Source organism: Manacus candei, unplaced genomic scaffold (assembly GCF_025592945.1).
Source record: "Manacus candei isolate 608988 ecotype Guabito, Panama unplaced genomic scaffold, ASM2559294v1 h1tg000009l, whole genome shotgun sequence".
Lineage (NCBI taxonomy): Eukaryota > Metazoa > Chordata > Aves > Passeriformes > Pipridae > Manacus > Manacus candei.
The window spans coordinates 5,951,016-5,976,116 of NW_026138057.1; the positions used below are offsets into that span (position 1 = coordinate 5,951,016).

The 25,101-nt window shown below is 37.9% G+C and overlaps 1 protein-coding gene across 7 annotated transcripts in view; it reads left to right on the plus strand.

The window, feature by feature from the left end:
- Positions 1-25,101, plus strand: part of ANO3 (anoctamin 3) — a 177,776-nt gene that overhangs the window by 76,745 nt on the left and 75,930 nt on the right. For 5 of the 7 annotated variants that reach the window (XM_051776583.1, XM_051776596.1, XM_051776593.1 and 2 more), the window contains exons 2-3: positions 10,391-10,591; positions 11,406-11,477. In XM_051776583.1, coding sequence (XP_051632543.1) covers positions 10,391-10,591; positions 11,406-11,477 — 273 coding nt within the window. Of the gene's footprint in view, positions 1-8,640; positions 8,748-9,719; positions 9,780-10,390; positions 10,592-11,405; positions 11,478-25,101 lie in introns of those variants that run through there. The other 2 variants (XM_051776600.1, XM_051776605.1) reach the window with 2 other exon arrangements.

Consider the following 25,101-nt stretch of genomic DNA (forward strand, 5'->3'; position numbering starts at 1 on the left):
GGGGGAGAGGGATGAGGGTTAAGGGTATTTTTTTCCAGATCTGACTGGAAATATATAGAGCAGATCTGACTGGTTATGACTGAAAAAGCAGTGACCAAAATAAGCAACTCTTTTTTTTGTAAGCAGGAAAATGCCTAAGCCCTGTTCAGGGCAAGACTTCAAGCAGCACCATGCCTGCGATGTGTGTGTAATTAACCACTGATTCCTAATTTTGGAGCCATTTCTAGAATTGAAATACAAGTTGAAGTAACCTGCAGGTTGCTTGTTTTGTTGTCCAGTTCTCTTACAGAACTAAATTCCAGATAGATTTGCACACAAGTCTGAGGAATATTGTGTTTTTACTACTCTACTGGCTGAGCAGCTCTTTTAAACTCTGATTTGCTCTGTAAAATGCGTTCTACTGTTTACCAGAAGCACATCTCAGACAGGTTTTATATATTGTTCTGCAAAGATATATGCAGAAAGCTGAGGAAAACCAGAACTTTATGTTTGTATTCCTACTGACTTTTTAGTTAAGTCTACAAAATAACACAACTAAGTGTGTCTTTTATCTTAGCTGACCATCTTTATTGTTGCATCAGTTATAATCAGAATGAGGTCATAGGACCCCATTTCCAACTTGTTGACTTCTAACCTGACCAACCATGACAGAATACAGAATGTGAATAAAGACATTTCACAGTTCATCTTTCTCAGAGAGGAGCTGTTTGCTATCAGACTTTTCGTCTCCTAAGGTGAAAAAGGAATGGAGCCACTTGGATATACAAATGAAAGAAGGCCCCCGACATCCTGAGTTTTATGCCTCCTTGGGCTGCTCACTCCAGTTGTTTCCTCTTTTGTTTGGCTAGCAAATAAATATTATAACCTAGATCAAAACCCTTGATGCCTATTTATTTTATGCTTGGTGCATTTAAGCCCTATCTTGCTCTATTAAAAGGCAATATTGCACTGTCTTCCTTTTCTGTAACCTCATTATGTTGTCGCTAAATCAACTCAATTTTAACAGTGCCAGTCTCCTGAGGCTACTGTGAGAAAGTGTTTTCTGAAGAATTCCAAGAATTCTTCAAGCCTGGGGAATAGGCTGCTTTGATGAGGTCATATAGCCTTCCAGAGATTCAATAAGTTGTTGGGTTTGGGGGAGAAAATGGAATGTTTTGTTGGTTTTCTAATATTTTCTGGCAGATATGTTTACAACAGCTTTGGAGATTTTCCAGACTAGTCAGCAGCCTTCTGAAGCCTTCTAATTCCCATTTTCAATTAAGGACAGAAATATTTTGCTTTATTTGTGTGCAAGTATTACTGATTAGCCAGGCACCAATTTCATTCTGTTAAAATTAGATTTTATTTTATGTAAGGCCAAGTATTCATGGAGATATACTTTATAAAAGGTATTGCATAAAGCTTTATAATATAATCCATATTTAAAAACTATTTAGTTTTCTTAACTGTCCTTTTAAGGGTAAGTAGACCCCTGTGGTAAAAAAAATGCACTCTGCTTGTTTGAACTGTTCCTTACATTAAAATGGTATTTCTCCCACCTTTGTCAGTAAAGATCAAAAGTTTTGGCTGTTATTTGCTAATAACAATAGACACTTAAAAATGCCTAACGTGCATCTCACTAACATGGGTACTATCAGGAACGTGTATAATTTTGTTTGTAAGAGTGATCATGAGATAGTCTCATGTTTTGTACAAAGTGAACAGTATTCTTTAACATTTTAAATTTGGTATGAGTCTTTCCTTACTGAGGTGGTACTAAAAACAACGTCTTGTGTTTAACTTGATTACAGTTTTTGCAGGGGAAAAAAAGGATTTTTCCTTTCCATTTTGATGCTTTAAATTAAAATCTGTTTTCTTAAAAGTAATTTCCTTGTGTAGATGATGAGAAACTGAAGTCTCAAAGCAGTTTTCAATCAGATATACAGAAAGAATAGATTTGTGGCCTATATTAGATAATAAAGAAAATTGGATGAAGTAGGAAAAGGTGAGGATGTGAAAACTGCTATTTTCAAAAATTAGCTGAATCATAATGACTCCAAAATAGGTAATGCAGTAGGTGTTGGGTGGGATTACTAACAGTTCTTAATGTCATATACAATCCATGTCATATGGGGGCCTAAAAGCCTAAGAACTATTGAGGCCAGGGCATATCCCCAGTGTAATAGAAGCCTTCACTTTGTTCCTAGTTCTGTGTGCATAAGGTGTAACAGGACTGCTCAGAGATTTCATGAGATAAATGTCTTTATTTCCCCCCTAAATCCCAAAATAGATTTCTAATCATGTTTCCATGTAATGGACCTTAAATATCGTAGAATCATAGATTGGTTTGGGTTGAAAGGGATTTTAAAGATAAGCTCATTCCAATCCCTCTGTTGTGGGTAGGGACACCTTTCACTAGACAAGGTTGCTCAAACCCATCCAGCCTGGCCTTGGACACTGCCAGGGATGGGGTACCCACAACTTCTCTGGGCAACCTGTGGTTGGGAGACTTATGCTGGATGATGTATACTGTGAGGCAAAACACCAAAAGGCCAAGAAGTGTATTTAGAGAAGAAAGAAAAGGTAGATACCAGAATTTCTGTGTGACCCAGGACACGTATTTATCTAGCTGTATGCTGGACATTTTGTCCTGAAGGATACTGGGAGAGACAATATTGAAAGCTTTACTTAAATCCAAAGAGATTTCATCAGCTGGTTTCCCTTGATCAGTTAGGTGGGTTACTTTTTCATGAAAGGAAATCAGAACTTTTCTCTCACGAGAAGCTGTGCTGGCTCTGACTGATGACTGCATTGTCCTTCGGGTTTTTTCATTACCTCCCTGAATAATCTGCATAATTTTATGAGTCACTGAAGTGAGACTGACAGCCCTGTAGTTTCCAGGGTCACCCTTCTTACCCTTCTTGAAAATTGAGACATTTCAGTCAACTGGGACCTCTCCAGGTGCCCAAGACCATTCAGAAATCATTGAGAGAGGCCTCAAAATGACATCAGCCAGCTCTGAATATTCTCAGATGAATCCCATCAGTCCCCATACATGTATAGGGATACATCTGGAACCACAGATCCCACACAAGTTCAGGGTGAACTGGGAGATGATCATTCTCATAGCCATGGTCCTCCAGCTTAGGACACTGGGACTCCCTTAGTCTGTCTTCAGTATTGAAGAGAGAGGCAAAGAAAGACTAAACATCTCTGTCCTGCTATGTCAATGAAAACATTTGTATTTTCTAATTTTATTTCTCTCTTCTTATCAGTTAATTATGTAATTTCTATCAAGGTAAGAGTTTTTAAAAGAATAGACTTGACATTAATTTTACAGCTTATCATTACAGGGCATATCCTGATAGACACCATATAAAAGCAAGGCCAACTTCATGCTGTATTTAGAAGGAGAGGTTTGAGCAGCTTCCAAGTGATTCTTTAATTCTGGCAGTTGAATTTCCTGCTGCTTCTACAAGGAAATAGGTCTTAATTTCACTGGCCTGAATGTGAGAGGTAAATTTTGGAAGTAATGTCATTTCTCATTCTCCATAAAAGCACTGTAGTGGGTGTGCTTGGGGGTTTTCCAGTTTGTTTGTTGTTTACTCTGCATTTGGTATAGTTGTGACAAAAATAAGACCACAACTGCTGGAAAAGAGGTGACGATCCAAGTTGCAGAACCAGAGAATTCTGCTTGCAAACATATTTAAATGAAAGCAATGTCTTCAGCATTCTTTAAATCCTTAGGGTTTCTTGCACTATTGGTTTGTTTCCCCTGGCACAACTGGAAATGCGTAGGTGAAGATGATGTCTCTAGAGAGTAAATAGAGTTCCAAATTAATGGGGATATCAAATGCCAACTCAAACACAAACATAAAACTTAAAAACAGGAAAACAGTTACTCGTGAGTTTTCTTTTGCGGTCGGGTTCTCTAGGGATCACTTTTAACCCTAGCTGGTATTTTTAGCAGTGACCTGAAAGGAAGAGTGAAATCACAACTGCACTAAGAGTGCAGAGGTCCTGAGTGCTGAATATCCTACTGAATTGAGTGCTGGCCAACAACAAGCATTTCAGCACAGAAGTTGGAACTTTCCCTGGGAAACAGTGTCTCAGGGATTTTTTTTCTGCAAAGGGCAGCTGTTTTTAAATTAAATAATTGTCCATGAAAGGCTTATAGCCAAAATGGCTAATGGGGATTCTAATATTTTGGTTTTTGTAGCTGCTAGAGTGCTTGTGGAATATTGAGTGCTGCTCTATTGTCAAGTCAGAGAAAAAAAGCTGAAATATTTATGGGGTTCCATTAAGCCTTCCTTATGTTGAAGTCGTTTCTAAATAGCTCATCAGAAGAATAAATTTAAAAAAAAATGATGAGGTGATCCGGTATAAAAATCTATGGACTATTTAAGTACAGTAAGAGCTTTCTCTTGATCTGACGGATGAGGTACAATAAAATAAGAATTAGAAATGGAAGCTTGCACAAAATGTTACATACTGTTTACAAGATCTGTGGGGAAAAATTCACCATGTCTGAAAACTGTTATACCAGGTTGCGATGTCTAAATCACTAATTGAATTAACCATATATTTTTTTAAGTTTTGTCATATGTGTATCTGTGTCTCTGTGTGTCTGTGTTTTCTTGGAGAACTTCCAGATAATCCCATCAGTTCCTCAGCTATAATTCTGGATTGAAGGTTGTTTCTCACGTATCTGTCTTGAGAGGGGGAAAAAAGGCTAGCACAAGTATAGGCATTTACAATTAACTTAATTGCATATGTTCTTCTTTTCACAATTCTTAAAACTGGAAAAGGTCGAAGTGAAATGATGTTATTTAATAGAAGCAGTCTTTAAAGGCATGATTGATTTATAAAGGTGAGGCTTAATGTTATAATCGATGTTATTTGTGTAGTGGGATGATACTGAAAAATACCATCACATTGACTTAACTATCATTCAGGATGTAATTATTGGCCAGCTTAGGAGTTGTACTCATCCAAGTGGCTGAGCTAAAACTTTTAATAGGAATAATATTGAACTTGATGATCTGTGGTTGCATTTGATGGTTTTAAAGGCCTTTTCCAGCTGAATTGATTGCGTGATTCTGTGTTGACCTCTATACTTCATAATGTAAAAGGCAGTTAAATTGATCTGAAATATACACTTAAAAATTTGAAATCAGAAACCTTTGTGATATACTGATAGTGTTGAAGAGAAACAGGGTTCATCTTTGTAGGCTGTATTCAGCCATGTTCAGTGAATCTCTCATGTTTTTCTTTTCAAGAAATGGATTGATTAATTTTTTCCAGCTGTAATAAGACTTTTTAAGAGTGTTAATATAATAACAATACATGATGCTGTGGTGGGTTTTTTTTCCATGTAGGAATATAAAATGAAGATAGAGATTATCCAGTTTGATTCTATGTTTTATATAAAAAAGGAAAGTATGGATGACTTACTCAAATACAGATGAAACTGAATACCCTTTGTATGTGTTGAGGTCTTACAAATAGATAAGAAAACTTCTGCTGTTACTGAAATAAGTTATTATTCGTTATGAAGTATCTCCCAGTTAAGGTTTTTCAGAATTTAATAGAGTAATTATCCTACATTAAGGATTTTTTTGTGTAATGTAGGTGCCAATCAGAGTGAGCTTATTCTTTAGCAGTAAGTATTTGTTACATCCATTGAGTATTGAAAACTAAATGGTCTTCCAGACTGAGCTTTCACACTTGACACTGTGAAAATGTTTTCACATTTGACCTAAATGTCATGGAAAATGTTCCAAGCTTTTCTTCATAATTTATGTGATTAAAGATTCTGATTGTGATGGTGCCAGAAACATTTGAGATTTATCAGGTTCTCTATTCAATGTGTTTTATGAATGACATTTTATTTTAGGTAGCGATGTACGCTATGTGAAGGCAAAGGCTTTACACAAGTTTTTTTACAATTAAGAAGGTATTTTTTTCAATCACACTTGTGATGACATGAGTGTAGAAACCCAGAATAAAGGGAACTAGTGTGTATGTCTCAAATACCAATAGACAAATGGTCATGGAGCCAACCAAGGATTGTTGGTAAGAACAAGCTGTGAGAAAGAACAGGATGTAGCTGGTGAAAGGGTCCATACAGTTAGGATATTTCTGGCACAAATGTTCTTGTTCTAGGCCCTGGAGATAAGCACAACACAGTACAGTAAAAATGCAAGAAGGAGGTTGACTAAAGGTTGACTCAGTAGGGAAGGATTAAGATTAGCAAAGACCCCTGAAGCCCTCAGACCCCTTTCCAAAAAGGTCAAGAAGAATGAACTGTGCATTATAACCAATTTCCATAGAAAGTGAGAAACTTAGCTCCAGGTTACAGAAAACTTATCTTTAAAAAGGTACCTCCACAAAGTCTAGGCAGTGCCCCCAGGACCCTGGACACCCCTGCACTTGGATCAGTGCTGGAGCCAGGACCAGTGATCTGCACTTGGATCAATGCTGGAGCCAGGACTGGTGATCTATCTATGGATTTATGTAGTAGCTACTCCTTTTTTATGCCAATGTTTATTCTTGATTAAATGGGGAATAGTTACTGGGCTGTTCTTTTTGAGATTAGCACTGGTCCAGCCTCACTTCCAGCATTGGGTTAGCATGCATATGGACTAACTCAAACTGTCTTCACCTAAAGTTAGGAGCAAACAAAAGGCAATTTTTTTTTTTCTCACTAGTACTGAAATGATCCACTCTATCTGCATTTCACAGAATGAGGCACAGCAAATTTTTTCCTTTATGTTTCTCATGGCCAAAATCTGGAGACCTCTGAGAACTGGCTTCATTTAGAGTCGTTTCTAGATTGGCATGATGTTGAGCGTGCTTTAAATTGTGCATACTCATTTAACAATCAGAAAAGCTCTTCATATCCTAGCTCCATCTTTCCTGCCTGTTCTACCAGGAAGCTATGAGATGTAGTACAGCTGTCTGTTCTGGCTTTGAGCCATGTAGGGTTTTGCCTCAATAACAGGAATCCCCAGCACCCCCTTGGAAGGAGACTTCCCAAGGCAGAAGTGCTAAAATAAAAAAGGGAGGATGTGATTAAACCATAAACTTTAATGACATTTTTCACCAATGTAAGAAATTTCTATATTCATGCTGTAATCATTTCCATGCTCATGCTAACTGCCAGAGGAATATTTTGCAGGGAAAGAACCAATAAATACGGTTCTAAAACCAAGTATATACTTTTTTTATTTTCTTTTTTTTTGGCTAAGCGTATACGTGTCTATTATTGCACATCCAAATATTCCTGAGTAAGCAAGGTCTGTGGAGCAATGTTTTCTGGTTGGAAACATACATTATAGAAAATACCCCTGTGGTGAAGTAAGGAAGGAATAAAAATAATTTCGGTAAATCAATTTAGTGACCCAGTTGATGATGTCAACCACAAGCTGTGTGTCAGCCACAAGTGTGCCAGAGCTGGGTAAGCACTGACGTGCAACAGCAAATGTCACCAAAACTAGCATATCATAAAACACTGCTCTGACACAGTAGCAGAGAATGAACTAACTTGTTAAATTTTAATCATGAAGGTCATACCACTACTGTAACAGCGAATCTGCTCTGAGGTTACTGTGCTGTGACTCACGTTCTTCAAGCAGAAGCAGCATGGTGTTAAGGAATTCTGTTTGAAATGACACAGGGGAACACAGAGAGAGAGAGAGCAAAAGGGAATAATTTTCTTTTAAATTAAGACAGTGCCTCATCATAAAAATTATATTCTTTGTTCTACATATATCACTTAAATTGTGGTTAAAATTGAATGATTGTGTGTTATTTGCATTACTGTAAATTTCTTAGGTCATAGTGATTTGTCTTGCTACGCACAATGACTCCAGTATAGATGCAAGAAACATTCCTTTTTGGCAACATGAAGTAATTATGCAGTAGGGCCCATAGTTACTGACAACCTATCACTGCTTAAGAGGTTGATCATTAAAGCCATGCAGAACAATTACGAAATATCTCTCTTTATGTGTTAATCTGTATTACCCATTGCTATGTCTTAACTACTGTAGATTTTTGTCTAATAAGCACATCCTTTTAGGAAGAACTACAAAGGAGACTTCCTAGAAACCTTTGGAGTAGCACAACAGACATATTATGTGGCTTTGCTCTGCTCTGAACACGGCATTGTCGGTGCTCCAGCCAATTGCCACTGCATGCTCTGCTGGCACATAGCACCCATTTCACTAAGAAGCAGAGTCCTTTCTGCTCGTACCTTTTTAAAACCTGTGGCAACAGATGCTTACCTCTGTCTGCCTTAATGTCCTACTAAATACTTAGTCTATCTGACCAAGAACAGTGTGCTGTGCTGCAGAGGAACTGTCCTCGATCTTACTAATTAAGTTCTCGGTGAGAGAAACACTTAGAACAAAGCATGTTCTGTGAGCTCGGGGGAAGTTTTTAAGTGATCTTAGCTATTATAGTTAAATGCGGGGGCTTTCCTGCTAATCAGAGGAACTTCTTTGTAGACTCTGATGCTGAAGAATAGTTTCAGTGCGGGTAGGTTGGTGTGCAGATTGAGCTCTGGGTGGCAGGAGCTCGGCCATGAACTGCCGACCCTTTGCATGACAGAGCGCAGGGGGACCTGTGGTTTCCTGAGGACCTGTGGTTTCCTTTTTTCAGGGGGCACCCAGCTCCGTCTGTTATTCTGTTGTTGCAACGTGATTAAATTATTTGAAGGATCCAGACGTCTGAGACTCTGCTGTGGGAAACCTGGTGTGGAGCCGGTAGGGAAACCTTGTCTGGCTGTGTGAGTGTGGCGTGCGTGGGAAGTCGAGCGGGGCACCCCTCGGCTCACTGGAGCCGCCTCGGCCCCAGCTCAGGTGGTGTGAGTGTGGCTGCCAGAATGACTCTCTTTAACACTTGCGTTGAGTTTAGATAAGAGAGAGACTTGCAGAGTGCGACCCCCGTCTTCGAGTGGCACAGGTTTTCATGGGGAAAATTCCTTGGAAGGTCATGGCACTCCAAGCAGGAGAAATGGTCAGATTACTCTTTCTAGCACAACTGAGAGAGGTTAAATATATCCCTAAGAGACTAAGATTTATAAGAACGTGTAGTGGTAAATTATACTGTCAAACAGAAATAGGGTAGTAAAACAGACTATCTGTGTTACTCTTCTGAGGATCTTTATGTACAGCAATCACAAAAGATCTCCTGATCCTGTACAGACAGGAGGCTTTAGCACACTTCCTAGCAAACCCCATGTAGTTAATTTTCCTTGGCATTGAAACCAATAGATACTTTTGTGTTTGTTTTGGGTTTTTTTCTCTGCCTTTAATTTTTGGTAGAGGTGAATATCAATGTGTATATCCCAGACATTTTGCAGACTGTATTTTTACTTCTGTGGTGTCTTTCCATAAGGTTCCCTTTGACAGGAAAGGCAGCAGTCTCTCAAAGGTCACAGTGCATTAATTCTTGATGGAATAACCTGAGGCCTTTGAACAAGGGAGTAGCAAAGATTTCTGATGATAACTTCGGAACATATTCATTGGATCTACCTGGGAGGGAGTTAGTTTTCTTTGTAGCAGCCTGTATGGTTCTGTGTTTTGGATCTGTGACTAAAACAGTGTTGCTAACACCCCAGAGTGGCTGTTGTTGAGTAGTCCTTGTGCAGCATCATGGTCCTCTCTGTCTCGCAGCTCTGCTCTGCAGTGAGCAGAGGGGACACACACAGCTGGGACAGCTGGCCCCAGCGGACCAGGGGGATGTCCCGTGCCACAGAGAATAACACTCAGCAAGAAAATCTGAGCAGTGAGGAGGTAGTTGTTTCTCAGGGGGCATTGGTCTGCTTGTGGGAGGTAGTGAGTGTGGCTGCATCGTGGTTTGTTTTGGGTTTTCCTTTTTTCCTGTATTTCCTTACTATCTTTACCTCAGCCAGTGAATTTTTCTCACTCTTACTTCTCCCATTCACTTAGGAAAGCTACTTTATTTCTTCATATCTCAAGAACATCTCTTAAGAGTTGGGCTTTTTCCAAATTGTTGTGCCAGCTGTTTTGTTCCAGCTAACTTTGGAATGTTGGGGTTTTTTGCCACATTTGTTAGTGCTTCTACAATGTTTTTTTCACAAAGGTTACCCAATAGGTAAAAGTATTAAGAGCATTAATATGTTTCCATAATGGTGAAGGGAAAATTTTTGTAGCTTTGAAAGTGTAAATATTTTACAGAATGGCATACCATTGGCATCTGTATTTTAGTTTTGGTGGGTTTTTTTTTGGTTTTTTTTAAACTATCTTCAAACCTTATAGCATGCCAAACATTTCTGTTTAGTGGGAGGATTGCTTATTAAGTGGTTTCATAATTAGCTATCTTTCTTTATCATGGCTTAATATGGTAGAGCTTAGTATTTTATTTTACTTCTGACTTTTTTCAGGTATGAATACAAGCAAGAGTGAAACAGTGAAAGAGCATCCATTGAAACCTTCTAGAAGATCTATGCCATGCCTCGTCCAGAGCCAAACGCATCCTCAGAGCCTGAGCAAGCATTCTTCATTCCTGCAGCCAAATCGTGTACAGCCACAGCCTCTAAGTGCAGGGACATCAACAGCTACAGTGGATGTAGTGTCAGAACGAGGTGGGAGGTTTTTCTCTTTCAGGAGCTTGTTCCAACACTGATAAGCTTTGATTTGTTTAGATATCTACAGTTTATTGGAGAAATGTTTTTGCACAAAACGCCTACACCTGTCGTAGTACCAGGTTCTTGAGTCGATCCTTATAATGTCTGAAGTGAGGCTTAAACTTATTTTTATTCTGTTTTACTCAATTATGGTATTATTTCCTTCTCACTGAAAACAAGACAAGAAGGAAAGAGAGAAAAAATAAATTCTAGGCTTTTGGCAAAAAATGTCTTTAAGGATGAACGCGTAGGAGCAGATGCATTCATTGTTGAATAGCAGAACCAGGGAAGAGTGGTATGGAGAAAATGAGAGCAAAGGGAGAAAATCCCTCTGAATTTTAGTTTGTGCTGGAATAAGGAACTACTTTTATTTTAGGATTTATGATTTAATAGATAAACATGCCTTATCAGAGAAACTAGTCCAGTTGGAGATCTCAATCACTTTGTGTTGCCTGTTGCCAACTATTGCCATCCACTCTTGCCTGGCTGTGGGCGAACCTTTATCTGACTTTTGCTACTAGATTTTGATAAGTCTTTCCTTAACGTTGATAGGCATTAGACACTAATTATTACTCTAGAAATTTATTTTACCGAGATGAACTGCTCTCAGGAATAGAGTGGAATTCTTCGTTAAAGTGATCTTGTTATTTTTTCTGCCAATGGAAAGCGCTCTTCAAAATTTCAGTGTAAAGTTTTAAAAGAGCTTTAAAAAGTATATCTTTTACTTACAAAATCATTGCGAATGCTGATATGAATATTGCATTTATTACAGCTAAAGTGGTGGAGACTTTGGAAAACAACTTGCTTAAACTGTCTAATACAGAATATGGTGATCCATTTTTAGGTAAGTTGTTGTCTGAACTGAAATAATGAAAATTAATGATTATTCAATTACACTTGCAGTATTTAAGTGTGGAAAGGCCATATGTACCCTGAACTGCCAGTTTTTTCGAAAGAAAGATTAAATGTGACTGTGTGATGTCATAAATTTCCTGATATTGTGTCACATTTCAGTAAATAGGGACTAAAGACAGAGAAGTGTCATACATTCAGTGTATCCTTCCCCATAACAATCCTTCGTAATACAATCGTAATACAATCACCTGTATTTGAAATTCCTCTGAAGTTGATATTATTCACTTAATATTCCTGTATAGTCACGTTATTCAGTATTGTTCTGGCTGTAGTTCTGTTGTTGTTACTGGTTTTGGTATTCTTATATATTTGCTTTAGGTATATACTTATAAAAAGGGTTCCAGTCTGGGGAAAAAAAAAAGAACTAATGCAGAAAAATAGCCACATTTGATATCTGTACCTGAATTACTGTCATTCTGATACTGTAATTAAGTCAAAGAAAGTGGGAAAGAAATTATTCTTAGAATAATCCAGTTCTTGCAACTGCAAATTGAATCTGTAAATGCACACATGAGTAGTAATTTGCATGTTCCAAAATCAAGTAATTTTGAAGTTTTCTGGCCGTCTGCTTTACCCATACAGACACACAGATATTGCTGCACCTTGCACAACTGCTATGAAAGATATTTTTGCTCACAGATGATGAAGCATCCGACTAGAAATCATATCTTCATGCAGAATGAGAGAGATCTGCTTTCAAAAAGCTATTTCTGCTCCCCTCTCACGCGTTTTAGCATTGATTTTTCTTCATGGCCCAAATTATATGATAGATAAGAGGCTTCTCGAGGTCTCCTAAAGAGGTATCTACTGGAAATAGCGAAATTGGTACTTCCCCCAAACCAAATGTTCCAAAATCATAGCACAGACCAAAAGTTTGACATGAAGAGTACATAAGAAAATTGTGTGTCTCAGTAAGTTCCAGTGGAAGCTACTGCACTCTCCAAGTGTAATTGGTCTCATTGGGTGAGCAAGCATGGACAATAGAAGATTTTACTGTTACAATTTCCTTAATTTTTTTTTATATCCTGCTCTATTTTTTACTAGTTGCTTACACATGCTGATATTATTGCATTTTTATATATGACAGCAGTAATTCTTTTTCACAGTAAGTGTTGCACTGTTTTTCATTCACATTACTTAGTTTTAACCTGAAAAGATAGATGGAGGGCTCAGCAACTGAGGAAAAGATAGACTGATTCTTATCAGCCCAAAATTGTATTAAATTTTGGCATGGATGGTTTGTCTCTTCTGACTACACCTATGATCTTTGAAGGGAAAAAAAATGTTTAAATAGTAGCCCTTTGCTGACTTGACTCATTAATTTGTCAGTGTTAATTAAGTCAATCCCAAATTAGATAACTCAAATCTGTGAAGTTATTCTGTATTTACAGAAATGTAACTGAGTAGGTTGTTCGGTTACAAGTAAGAAAGGGATTATTTATAAATTAATCCCTGAAGTCAGTCCTAAGGAGATTGCCTTATATAAAAATCAGCATTATGTGTTAGGTTCATGAAGAGAAATCAGGGTCAGTTAGAGGTGCATTTAACAAAATGGCCTGTGTGCCTTCAACATACAGTTTGTTGGTGCTTGAGGATCTTATTTATGTGTGTAAAAATTTGTCTCCAAGTCTCAAATTTTAAATTTTATCCTCCTGGGGGGAGGTGGGGAGGGTATTAAAAAAAACCCAACAAACCAAAACAGAAAAAGGAATATTAGTGCCTGAACTTTGATCACCAAATAGGTGAAAACAATGCTTTGGTTTGTATTCTGGCACTTGGATGGGGTTTGCAAAATAGGCTGATTAATGGGTGTCATCATCTTCGTGAACCTTTTCAAACTGCTCTCCTGAGAACATCTTAAACAGCTGAATTAAGAGAATGTGGTGAATTTTTAATTAGGCAGCACTGTGGAATTGTGCATAAAATAGGCCAAATGGCTTTATCCTCTTCCAGAATTGTGTCCACAGACAGACCTGTGTGAAGGGGATTAACAGGCATCAGGTAAAAGACTTCAGTGGAAAGGTTCTCTTTTATTTCAGTTGACTATACATGAGGTCATAAGTCTGTTGGACTTGTTTAGTTAATGACATTGATGGATTTATTACTAAATAATAAACTAAAACAGACAAACGGGACCAAGGAAATTATGGATTTACGTTATTTTTTGCCTGTCAGTTTTAGGTGGTAAATACTGTTTTTAGTTTGAGGAATTGGTAAATTCAATCAAAGTGATAGGCATTGAGCTTCTGTAACATAAAACGTGAACTTTGAGGTTTCAGACACACTGAAATGCTCCGTGCCTAACCAAAGCTTTGTAGAAATTCCCACCCAGTGAAGGTTAAGCACCACAGAGCTTTTGCATATTACCTAGGTGGAAATCCTATTGCTTGGATCTGGACATGAAGTAAAGTGTTACACCTTGTATTTCTCAAAGCATGGTTGTAGAATTTGGTGTTCAGTCCAGAGCAAAATCATGTTATTATTCTACTTCCTTCAAGAAGCACTTCTTTTTCCTGTATGTTTGCATTATAGAAGAATATAAAGTTCTGGTTTAACTGTCCATTGTCAGTTGAGGTGATTTGAATTTACAAAAAATAAAACTAAGTTCAGAGTTCTCAGTTAAGAGTGGTAATCCCTCCAGCTCTATTGCATCTTCTCTTAAGATTTTTACTCATTAAATGAGCAAAAGCTTCCTGTGTTTTGACTGTTCAGAGAATTACTTTTTACCCAAGAACTTCTCCAAGGGACCAGTTTGCCTGCTAACCAATGTAACGTACTGCCCTGGTTTTCAGCCAAGGACAGGATTACTTTTTCCAGGCTGGAGCCTGGAGCCACATAGGCATGGCCAAGACAGTGTGCTATTCAATACCATCTTACATCAGGGATGGGGGCAAGGGACTCTCTCTCGCTTCCCAAAATGGGAGGGCAATGTTCCTTTTCCTGGTGGAGCAAGTGTGGCGAGCGGAGCAGCGGGTCAGTGCTGATCCTGACCGCAGGGAGCAGTCTGGATGGCATGGCTTGCAGGTTTTGGGGGGAAAACGAGTAAGCTTTTAGATGAGAACGTTCCAATTTGTCAAGATGAGAGGTTAGAGGACAGTAGGATTTCTTGCTGTGGAGGAGACCCCACAGAGTAACCAGTAGCCTGCAGCTGGAGCTGTGCGGCGGCAAAGGGGAGGCCGAGGTTCCTGTTCCTGAATTCAGGAGTGGAAAGACCAGCTTTGTAACATTGTTAAAGACTATCTGGAGGCAATACTTGAAATTTCTCCTAGAAGATGCCCACAGTTTTTTTTTTCTGGTATGAAATGTGAAGACTTGAGAGCAGCTTTTAGAGAGGCAGTAGGTTTACTGCCTAGGTATACAGTCTTTGATGCCTGACACAGGAGGGATGCTTATGTGAGATGACAGACAGTTAGGCCCAGTCTCAGTGTGGTATTTTAGGTAACAAAAACGGTATACCTGTGATCCAAGACTTACTTAGACTACTCTCTCAGGCTGGTGCAATAGTCACAAATAGCTAAGAGGCATAAATTTAGCAAAATGGGAAAAAACTATTTAATACTTTTGTATTTGAGGGTCAGGATCTTACCTCTTATATTTACCTCTTGGTAAATGAAAGAAAAAGTGAAAATACTTGTGTTGTATTTGTAGATACACGTAAATTTGTTGTGCACAGGAATGTGGGTGTTATGCTGAACTCGTTGCTGTAACAATATTATTCCAGTGTCATCCATCTTTTAATACATTTGAAGGTCACACCAGTGACACTCAGATGTTTGACATTCATTCTCTCAAAGGAAGTTGAACGTTATACTTTTTTTTCAAAGTCTTTTCTCTGTGGATACTTACTAAAAAATGTAGTGTATATTTCATTCTTTTTTTCTGTGCTTTGTTTCTCTTCTGAAAGACATGCTCAGTAATCACTTTGATTGTGCCAGCTGGATTTAAATGACATGGCTTTAGCTTCAGTTACTGAATTTCTGGCTTTACTGCAGACACCCATAATAGCTTGTGGATCTAGTTGGAGCTGGAAAAAATAAGTGGCTAGTTCGTAGTAGCTACATACTACTAAATACAGAGAGTCATACTAATTAAAATTTATTGTCCACTAGAACTTTTTATTTTTAAATTCTAGAAACAGAACAGAATTGCAGAGACATTAAGGTTAACTAATGAGTGAACCCAGCAACCACTCCACTGGTGCAGGGGTGTGTGTGTGTGCACATGCAGCACATGAATGTACTAAGAAACAGTAATTGGTTAAATTTTTAAATAATGTTTTTCCTTTAATGCCATTATATGCATAAAGGGAATGAACCTTATCTTTGAATTGTTGTGAATTTGTCCGTGCATGTTTTCTAAAGAAAGTCTGAATGTAAACAATTTTGTTGAAGGTTATTTGCACTAGAATTTAATCTCTATGAACAGCTGAAAAATCTTCAGTGATGTCTGTTAAAATAGTAGGAGGTGGTTACTACATATCTTTGGGGAGTTGTGAGTGTGCTTTAGAAATCTGCTGCCTGAGTTTAAGAGAATTTAGCAGGTTTTTATGACTGAACTGAAAACGAGGTAGTCTTGAGTTAAGATGAAGATAATTACATGATTTGCAAGAATTTGTTTTACTGTATTTCAGTGATAACTCCATTTTTCTAAGAAAAACTCTTTTCTTGCCATAACTTACAGAAACCCTCTCTTCTAATGCGTGGTACAGGTGAAAAAGAGCTGTGTAGGATGCAAAGGCTCACAAAACCACAAGCAGTGTTGTCTGATCTTTTCTCAGATTGTCCTTTGGGTTTAGCAAAAGAATTGAGGGCAGTGGTAATATTTGGACTGATATATGTGACATGTTTATCCATTTGTTAGGTCCTTTTCTATAGTTGGAATTACTATCATGAGTTTTGTCAGGTTTGACTTCCTCTTTTTATGTTCACTTTGAAACACTGTGAGTCAGATTTACAAAAGGGATTTCTTATTACAATACAGATTAATGTATTTAAAAATCCAGTTTATCACATGCATAGCTAAGGCATCAAGGTTTTCAGGAGGTAGGCCATATTGGAAATCCATTTATACTAAAAGAAAGACTTGTGAAGCTGACAGTCTGCTTGTTAACTTAAAGAACAAATTTTCTCATTTTAATGCAAGCAAGCATATAAGTAGTTTTCTGCAGATCCTATAATCAGAAATGTTAGAGGATCATCAGAGGATCTGATTTACATTGTTAGTCTGAAATATTTCAAATAAGATGTAAAAATGAGTAAGGGATGATATAATCAATAGAAATTGGTATTCAGTATTTGGATATAATTAGGATCCACTTTTAAGTTATTCGGCAAATAAAAACAACACTCAGTAGCAAGTAAAACAACACTAATTAATTTATTCTTTTTTCGATTCTGTGGGGGTTTTTTTCCCCCTGACTTAGGTTAGTTATGAGGGAGTTGTGCATAGTAACTCATCTTTCTAAGCAGGACACTGAATCCTTCCTAGATAGGAACTAGATCATGAATGAAGTAGTTAATAATTTTACTGTGACAGATACCCTGTATTCTGAATGTATCCTGAATCTAATTACAACAAAGCTTATAAACTCTTTATTTATGTGCCATGCTGTAATACAGTGAACTGACCAATGAAGAGCTGAGCCAAAACCAACAATCCACTAAAGAATCATAATAGCTGCATGATAAAAGCTTTTTTCAGTGTTCAGTTACAGAAGTGTTTTTAAGTGAATTTTGGTTAAGTGATGTTATGATGTAAGACCCCAGGTTCAAGCCACATGCTTGCCCAGGAGTTTTATTTATATTTAAGGCTCCAAAATTTAATTTTTGCAAAGCTTTTGGTTCTTAATATCTTGAGGTCATGTAAAGAGAGCACGCTACATATGTTTCCCAAGAGATTTCTTTTAATTTAGCAAGAAAATAGGCGTTTTGGCAAAAGTTAAAAGTTAACATACAACCAAGAGGAAGTATTTCAGCAAAGTACCCAGCACACACCAACTCACACAGCTTAGTAAAATACAACCCATCAGTTTTAAGTTACCCAAAAGAGATAAAGGAAAGAGTTCAAGGAAAGAATGAAGAAAACAGTAAAAAAAAGAAAAGCGATTAAGAGAAGAAATAGTAGTAAAGAGAGAGAGAGAGAAGTGAGATTCGAGTCCAGTGTCCCACAGAGGTTAGACTGAAACGGACAGTGTAACCTGTGCAATATGTACAGTGTTTGCACTAAGAGAGGGACTGAAAGGTTACAGAAGATATGACTCAAGAAAACCAGGTTCAGTTTCTGCTTCAACAGAAACATGATGTTTCCATTGTGACTTCTGGAATTATTTTTTCACAGGTTTGTGGTGCTTAGGCAGTGCCTCCATAAATAAGGGCCATCATGTCTGTTCTGACTGGTGGTGAGATGACTGAAAAGCTGCATTAGAACAGTTTTTCCCATACCTAGAGCACGAGGGAGTCGTGCATGTTAGAGCTGGCTCATGCCTGGAGAGCTGACAGTATGGATGAAGAAGCTTTGTAATCTGTTCAGTGCTCACTGAAACATAATAAGGATTAGTCTTCAAATTTAGTAATGAGGTTCGAAATATTCATGTGCTTTAGGCATTTAATCTGCCTCTGCTGGTTCTGTACACCATCCTAACTCCTCCAAACAACAGTAATACCTGACTATCTCCCTTTTTAAAAAATGAGAAATATTCTGTGTAGTGGTTGGCACTCTCTGAAAGTTCATAAGAAATTGTACATTAAGAAAAGCTCGTGTTTGTCTGTCATGAGAGTTTTTCATATCTAAGTATACATACACAGGTAGCTGAAAACCCTTCTATGTTATGTGTATAATATAGTATTCCAGGTGCACAGCACAATAAAATAAGAAGACCTAAATCCATCACAATGTCATTTATCCAGGTGTCTAGTGATGTCCTTCTCCAGGTTATTTGTTGTTTCTAGGACTAAAATTAGGACAAAGGGGGATTATTTTCTTGACCAATAATCTCATTCTTACTAAAGCTTTGCAAAGCCTATCCTTAAATGTGTAAAGGCTCAAAGGAATGAGTAAAGAGTCATCATATCGAAGTCTGTGAAACAGAAACCATTTAGGAATAATATTTATATGAATTTCTTTTTCCATAACTATGCCACATGTAAATTGAAAAGCTTTTGCTATCATAAACTACAGTTATATAAAATATATTAATGAATTGCATGTTACAGAGAAACTGGGACAAGTGCTTTTTATCCCCTTTCATAAAATTAAAACGCACCCTTCAGAAAAGTATGATAGTAAGAAAGATAGCCAATCAGTTAAGAAGACCTAAAATTGAAGATGCAAAGTGAGGACCTAGAAATCTATTTCTAAACTAAATGCTTCTGCATTTTTATATACAGTATTTCCAGAAATGACAGTGTCTCCAGTGTTTTATCCTATAAATTACCTTATAGGGCATATCTTATTGTCATGCATTAAGTGTAGTAAGATTATATGTCAGGAAGTGTTGATAGGTTTTTCTGATGTATGAAGACTGAAGTTACTCATCATGCCTCTTGTAACAAGATAGCAAAGCAAAGCAACTGCTAGGATGAAGAGATCTGTTATCTGCTTGATTAATGCTTGAAGCCTTTTTAAAATCACCTTACACTTGAGTATGTATCCAAGGTGACATTACTTAGTTACATGTTCAGGTGTTCTAACAATTATACGGGTGCATCTGCTTTAAGTATGTACCTAATTAAAGAGAAATCCTTGACATATTGAAGTGAATACTGAAATTCCCACTGACTTTATTGAAATAAGATTTGGACTCTTACCTGTAGAATTAGAAGCTGCCACCCTTTTCTTTGATTTAACAACCTTATCTTTGTTTAAAATTCAGCCTGTTTTTTTTTCCTCTCTTTTTTTTTGCAGCATTGGCAAAAGATAATTTAATACAGAAACTGTTCTGACTTGAAGTCATAATAGTGTAACTTTCCTTTCTATAACAGGTCACTTGGGACTTACAAATTCTATACACCATTTTAATATTTTTTAAATAAAACTTTTTATGTGACAACAATTCTGAAAGCTCTCAACCATCACATAAGTTTTAATTAACATAATTGTATAAGTCAAATACATCAGCAGATACTGTTAATTTGCTATACTAATTTAAAAATGTATTATAGTTGCTTTGTATTGTAGTTCTGCAAGCACATAGTCTTTTACTAGAATTGATATTTAAATCTTTCCCCTTTTAGTAGGTACTATGAAAATTCACATAAAGAGGTTGTGTAAAGGGTCATGCACGTTCTGTTTGCATCAGTGGTAATATTTTACCTGAACAGCTGTATTGGGTTTGCCTGGCAAGTTTTAAGTAGCTGAGGGGGCTGCAGGGGTGGCTCCTATGAGAAGCTGCTGGAAGCTTCCCCTGTGTGCAGTAGAGCCAATGCCAGCCGGCTCCAGGACGGACCCGCCGCTGGCCGAGGCTGAACCCGTTCAGTGGCGGTGGAAGCATCTCTGGGATAACAGATTTCAGGGAGGAAATAAAATACTTATGGGCAACTTCAGCTGGAGCAGAGATTCCCCTGCAGCCCATGGTGAAGACCAGAGTGAGGCAGCCTGTGCTCCTGCAGCCCGTGGAGGTCCATGGTGGAGCAGACATCCACCCGCAGCCCGTGGAGGTCCATGGTGGAGCAGACATCCACCCGCAGCCCGTGGAGGTCCATGGTGGAGCAGACATCCACCTGCAGCCCGTGGAGGAGCCTGTGCAGGAGCAGCCTGGGCAGTCCATGCTGGAACAGGCTCCTGGCAGGACCTGTGGAGAGAGGAGCCCACAGTAGAGCAGGTTTGGTGGCAGGACTTGTGATCTGGTGGAGGACCCATGCTAGGGCAGTCTGTTCCTGAGGGGACTGCACCTTGTGGAAGGAACCCATGCTGAAGCAGTTCATGCAGAACTACAGCCCGTGAGAAGGACTCATGCTGGAGCAGTTTATGGAGGACTGTTCCCCATTGGAGGGGTCTCATGCTGGAGAAGGGGAAAAGTGTGAGGAGTCCCACCTTCGGGAAGAAGGAGTAGCACAGACAGTGTGTGATGCAACCCCCATTTCCCATTCCCCTGTGCTGCTCCTGAGGGAGGAGGTCGAGAACCCAGGAGTAAAGTTAAGTCCAGGAAGAAGGGAGGGTCAGGGGGAAGGTATTTTAAGATTTAGTTTTATGTGCCATTATTGTACTCTTAACTTCTTGGTAATAAATTAAATTTATTTTCCCCAAGTCGAGTCTGTTTTGACCATGACGGTAATTGGTGACTAATCTCTCCCTGACCTTATCTTGATTCAGGAGCCACTTTTTATATTTTTCTCCTTCCAATTCTGCTGAGGAGCAGAGTGACAGAGTGTCTTTGGTGGGCACCTGGCATCCAGCCAGGGTCAACCCACCACAGGAGACCTGAAAAAAATAATTCTGCAAAGTGCTCAAAACTAAAAGAAGTGGTTACGAATGAAGGCAAATGTCCTTTCAATGTCCTTGGTGGTTTGAGGATGTGGGCATGACCATACATGAGTCCCATCCTCCATTACAGTCCTCCCACTGCAGCAGACTTTTTGTTTTACCCCAGCCATGCTTTCCCCCCTGCCCTCCCCTTTTCCTTTTTTCTTTACATTTTTTGAGGTTTTTCAGAATCTCAAAATTTTTCAGGATACTCAAGATCTTTTTACTTTAGCTCTATTTATCCAGGAGTCAGATATTTTTTTATTTTTGTTTTTTGGTCCTTCAGTAGAGGAGAAATAGAAAAATGCTTTGTAAACAATTATTATGCTCTTTGCTGACTTTGGTGTGTTTTTACATTGACTAAAGGTTTTTTACCTTACTGAGTTAATACTGACAGAGTAGATTAACTAAAAGCTAAATACAGCAGATCTGCTCAGATGATATATTTCAACATCTAAACATTGACCGATGGACATTTTGATAGAGTAATATTTTAGTGATTAGGCCTACACAGATGAGAATTGCATCAACTTCATTTAGCTCTCTAAAGAAGAAAATTACTTCTAAAAAATCCAAATGAAAATGTTTAATAAAAACATTGCAAGGACTCAATATATGTGAATGGGATGCTCCTAGCTCATGTCTTTCAGGTGTGCCCAGCTAAGCACAGATGGGATGGCATTTATTAATAGCAGCAAAGAGAACACAGAACCATAGAATGATTAAGGTTGGAAGGGACCTTAAACAGTTCCAACTCCCTTGCTGTGGGCAGGAACACCCTCCACTTAGACCAGGTTGCTCAGAGCCCCATCCATCCTGACCTTGAACACCTTCAGGGATGGGGAGTCCACAGGCTCGCTGGGCCTGGGGAGGGGCTGACAGCTGAGGTCTGTTGAGGGCTCATCTTTCTGCCAATTGCTGTAAAAAACCAGAGCTTCTAGAGCAATATTAACTGGATTTTTTTTTTCCTCTTGTGGCTTCTTGCCTACCCCCAGCCCCTCCAAATGAAGCAGACTAGTTGTGATGGTTGGCATTAGAGCCTGTCTAAGAAGTACCAGAACAGGGAGCACTGGCAGCTGATCTCGACAGTAACAACCAAATGGGTTGTCACAGGGCAGGGACCTGGTGGAAAATAAAGATGCAGTAAACAGTAGCTTTCCCACAGCGCTGAGGGAGAGAACTTCAGGCAGCCAAGCTTTTCTCATGACATTTTATGGAGTTGCAGCCACATAAAGATCCACGTTTGAATTTAAAGATGGATACTTACAGTGCAAGTCAAATAGGAAGACTTTTAGTCCATATTATTGCTTTCGGGGGAAGTTACAATAAAAACATCCTTGGGCAGTACAACTCCAGACTCAGCATTCACAGATGCTATCTTAGTTTGGATTGTGGCAATCCCAAATGGCAGATAAAGTACATAACCAAATAATAGAGACTGGGGAGGAATGGATGGCAGAAAATAGACTTTATAGACAAACATTATATAAGAATGTCATAGAAGCTTAAAACTGTAGTTATTGAAGAAAGTCTCAAGGAGTTAAATCACTGTGCTTTGTAGTATACAAGTTTATCTTTAAGTAATTAAAAGAATGTAATTTTGGCTTAGTGGGTGGGAAAATTACAGGAGAAAGAGTTTTTTTAAATGAAAGTAGTGGATACCTTATTACAGAAAAAGCACCTGGTCATAAAAAATAGAAAAACATAGTCAATGCTATTAGTAGCAAAGTTTAATTTCTGTTATCTTCTCTCAAGTTCTTTTTCTAAAATCAACATATTTTATTCTCTTTTCTTTAAAAACATTAAAAATAATCGAAAGAAATTTGCAGAAAGTTAAGAAACTAAATGTGCTTCCCAAAACACACACATGCATTGTGATTGTTCTTTGCAACCTGTTTTGGTATAAAAATATCATGCATTCTATTGAACTTTTTCTTTGAGTCTGATTATTTATATTAAAGATTTTCTTTTAATATATGCTGCAGAAGAGGTAAATGGGAGTACTAGTCTGTTCAAAGCATCTACAAACCATATTTTAGGTGTTTTGTTGACAGTAGTTCCCAAAACTACCTGAATGTGAAGGAAAATGCACACTTCTGAATATACTTTTGAAACATGGATTGTATGATATGTCTCAGTCTGACATTTTTTAGACAAGTGTAACAAATACTAATTCAAGTGCAATGTTTAAATGCTATGAATGGCTCCCCTTTTTACTGTATTAATATCATTATATAGTGGGAGAGTGTTTTACATGCACAAAGTGAGTAATCAACTGCTAAGAAATATAATAGCAAGTATCTTTAAGTTTTATGTAAGAAATAATCCTTTTTTTTACAGAAGAGATATGCTGCATTTTAAAATATGTGTCCTTGAAAGCATAAAAATGTTTAGCAGGTAAAGTGTGTTTAACACTGAAGGAAAACTTATTTCCTAACTTCAAATTGCTTAAATGAAGCACTGGGTAGTTTTGCAAAGGCTGTTTGTTTTCTTTTTAGTATTGGATGTACTCATAGGGCATAATCCTCTAAAACTTCTCTCATAAAAATAGACTTCTTAATGTAAGTATAGTCTTCCTTTCTGCTTAAATGACTTAGTTATGGCTTCATAGTCCTGTTTTACATGCTTCTATTACAAACTCTTGATCTGTAGTAAAACTAAGAGTTCATCACCCCTGGGCATGAGGCGAGTCTGCGAAGTTGTTTAAGTGTCCTCTTTCCTACTTTGTATACCTGGTACCTAAAACCTTCCTTTTACTACATTCATTTTTGGTGACCAGATAGGAATCTGGGTATTAAGTTTAAACATTGTTTAAAACAAATAAAATCCCTGAGTTAGGCACTTTGATGATTAAAATTAGCTATTTTTTACATGACAAAATCCAATCACAGATTTACCAAGGTTAGTGTCAGTATCAGAAATTACCAGGGAAACATTTTGTGTAATCGTTATGTTGTAGCTCAACTGCGGAAAAAGTGGTGCTTGGAAATGTTCTAGTTTTTAATATTCCATCTCAGAAATGTGAAGTGTTTAGGGTATGTGAGATAATTGTGTTTGTTCTTTTTTTTATTTCTGTAGTACTTACTGTGGAAAATTTAACTGAGCAACTTCATGAAAAAGACTTTATTGTTGCAGATGAGCTTTTATGAATATAATATTCAGAAAATTCAAGATTGTGGTTTCCACAGCAACCATGACTTGGCTTCTCTATAAGGTTTAGAATTACTGGGCTAAATGCTGTTCCTAGTCCTGACTTTTCCCATGTTGATGTGAAAGCTGAAATGAGAACTTGGCTCAGGATTTGTGGGTAATTTTTTTGTCTATGTTTCTATTTCCAATTTGTCCAGTTGTGTGGGAATAATTATTCCATCTTTTTCATCTTTAAAATATTTTTTCAAGTCTGACCATTTTCCAACATTCATTAAAACTTTACGTGGTCCTACACTGTACAGACATTACCCTTCATTTTACTCCTGCTGGGTATACAGGGTAAGTGTTGTCGTGACTCATTGAGGGACAATGTGAGTGAGCTTTGAGGAAGGTCCTCTGTTTCCTGCAGCTCTCTCAGGGTACTCAGCAAAGTTTTCATGAAAACTTCCGTTGAGCAATTAAAACTAAATCCAATGAAAAGGAAAATGCTTTCTTTGTGATGTCGTTCTACCTTCTACCACCATCAGGTAGCCCTCCTAAAATGTGTTCTGAAGTGCTTACTGCAGTGTCTTAAGATGCAAATTTTCAAATGCTATGTCTGCATTGGGGGGGGGGGAAATTGGGCATTTCGATTGCTTGCTGAAATTTATGACATGACATGTTACTCTGGTCTCCAGGAGGTACCTGCCTATTTGGTAAAACATTTTGAGTCTCAGCAACTGTGAGTCAAGCATTTGAATATTCATATCACTTTGCGGCTTTTTTTTAAACTACTGTAAAGCCATAGTGAAACCCCACTTCTCTAGGCTGTCTCCTAAAAATAGAAGTCATTTCTACTTGAAGACAAAGATGATAACAGTTCAAGTAAAAAACTTTTGCAGGAAGGGATAGAATATATTATTGAAAAACGTGTACAAAAAATGAATGTTCAACTGTGGCTGCAA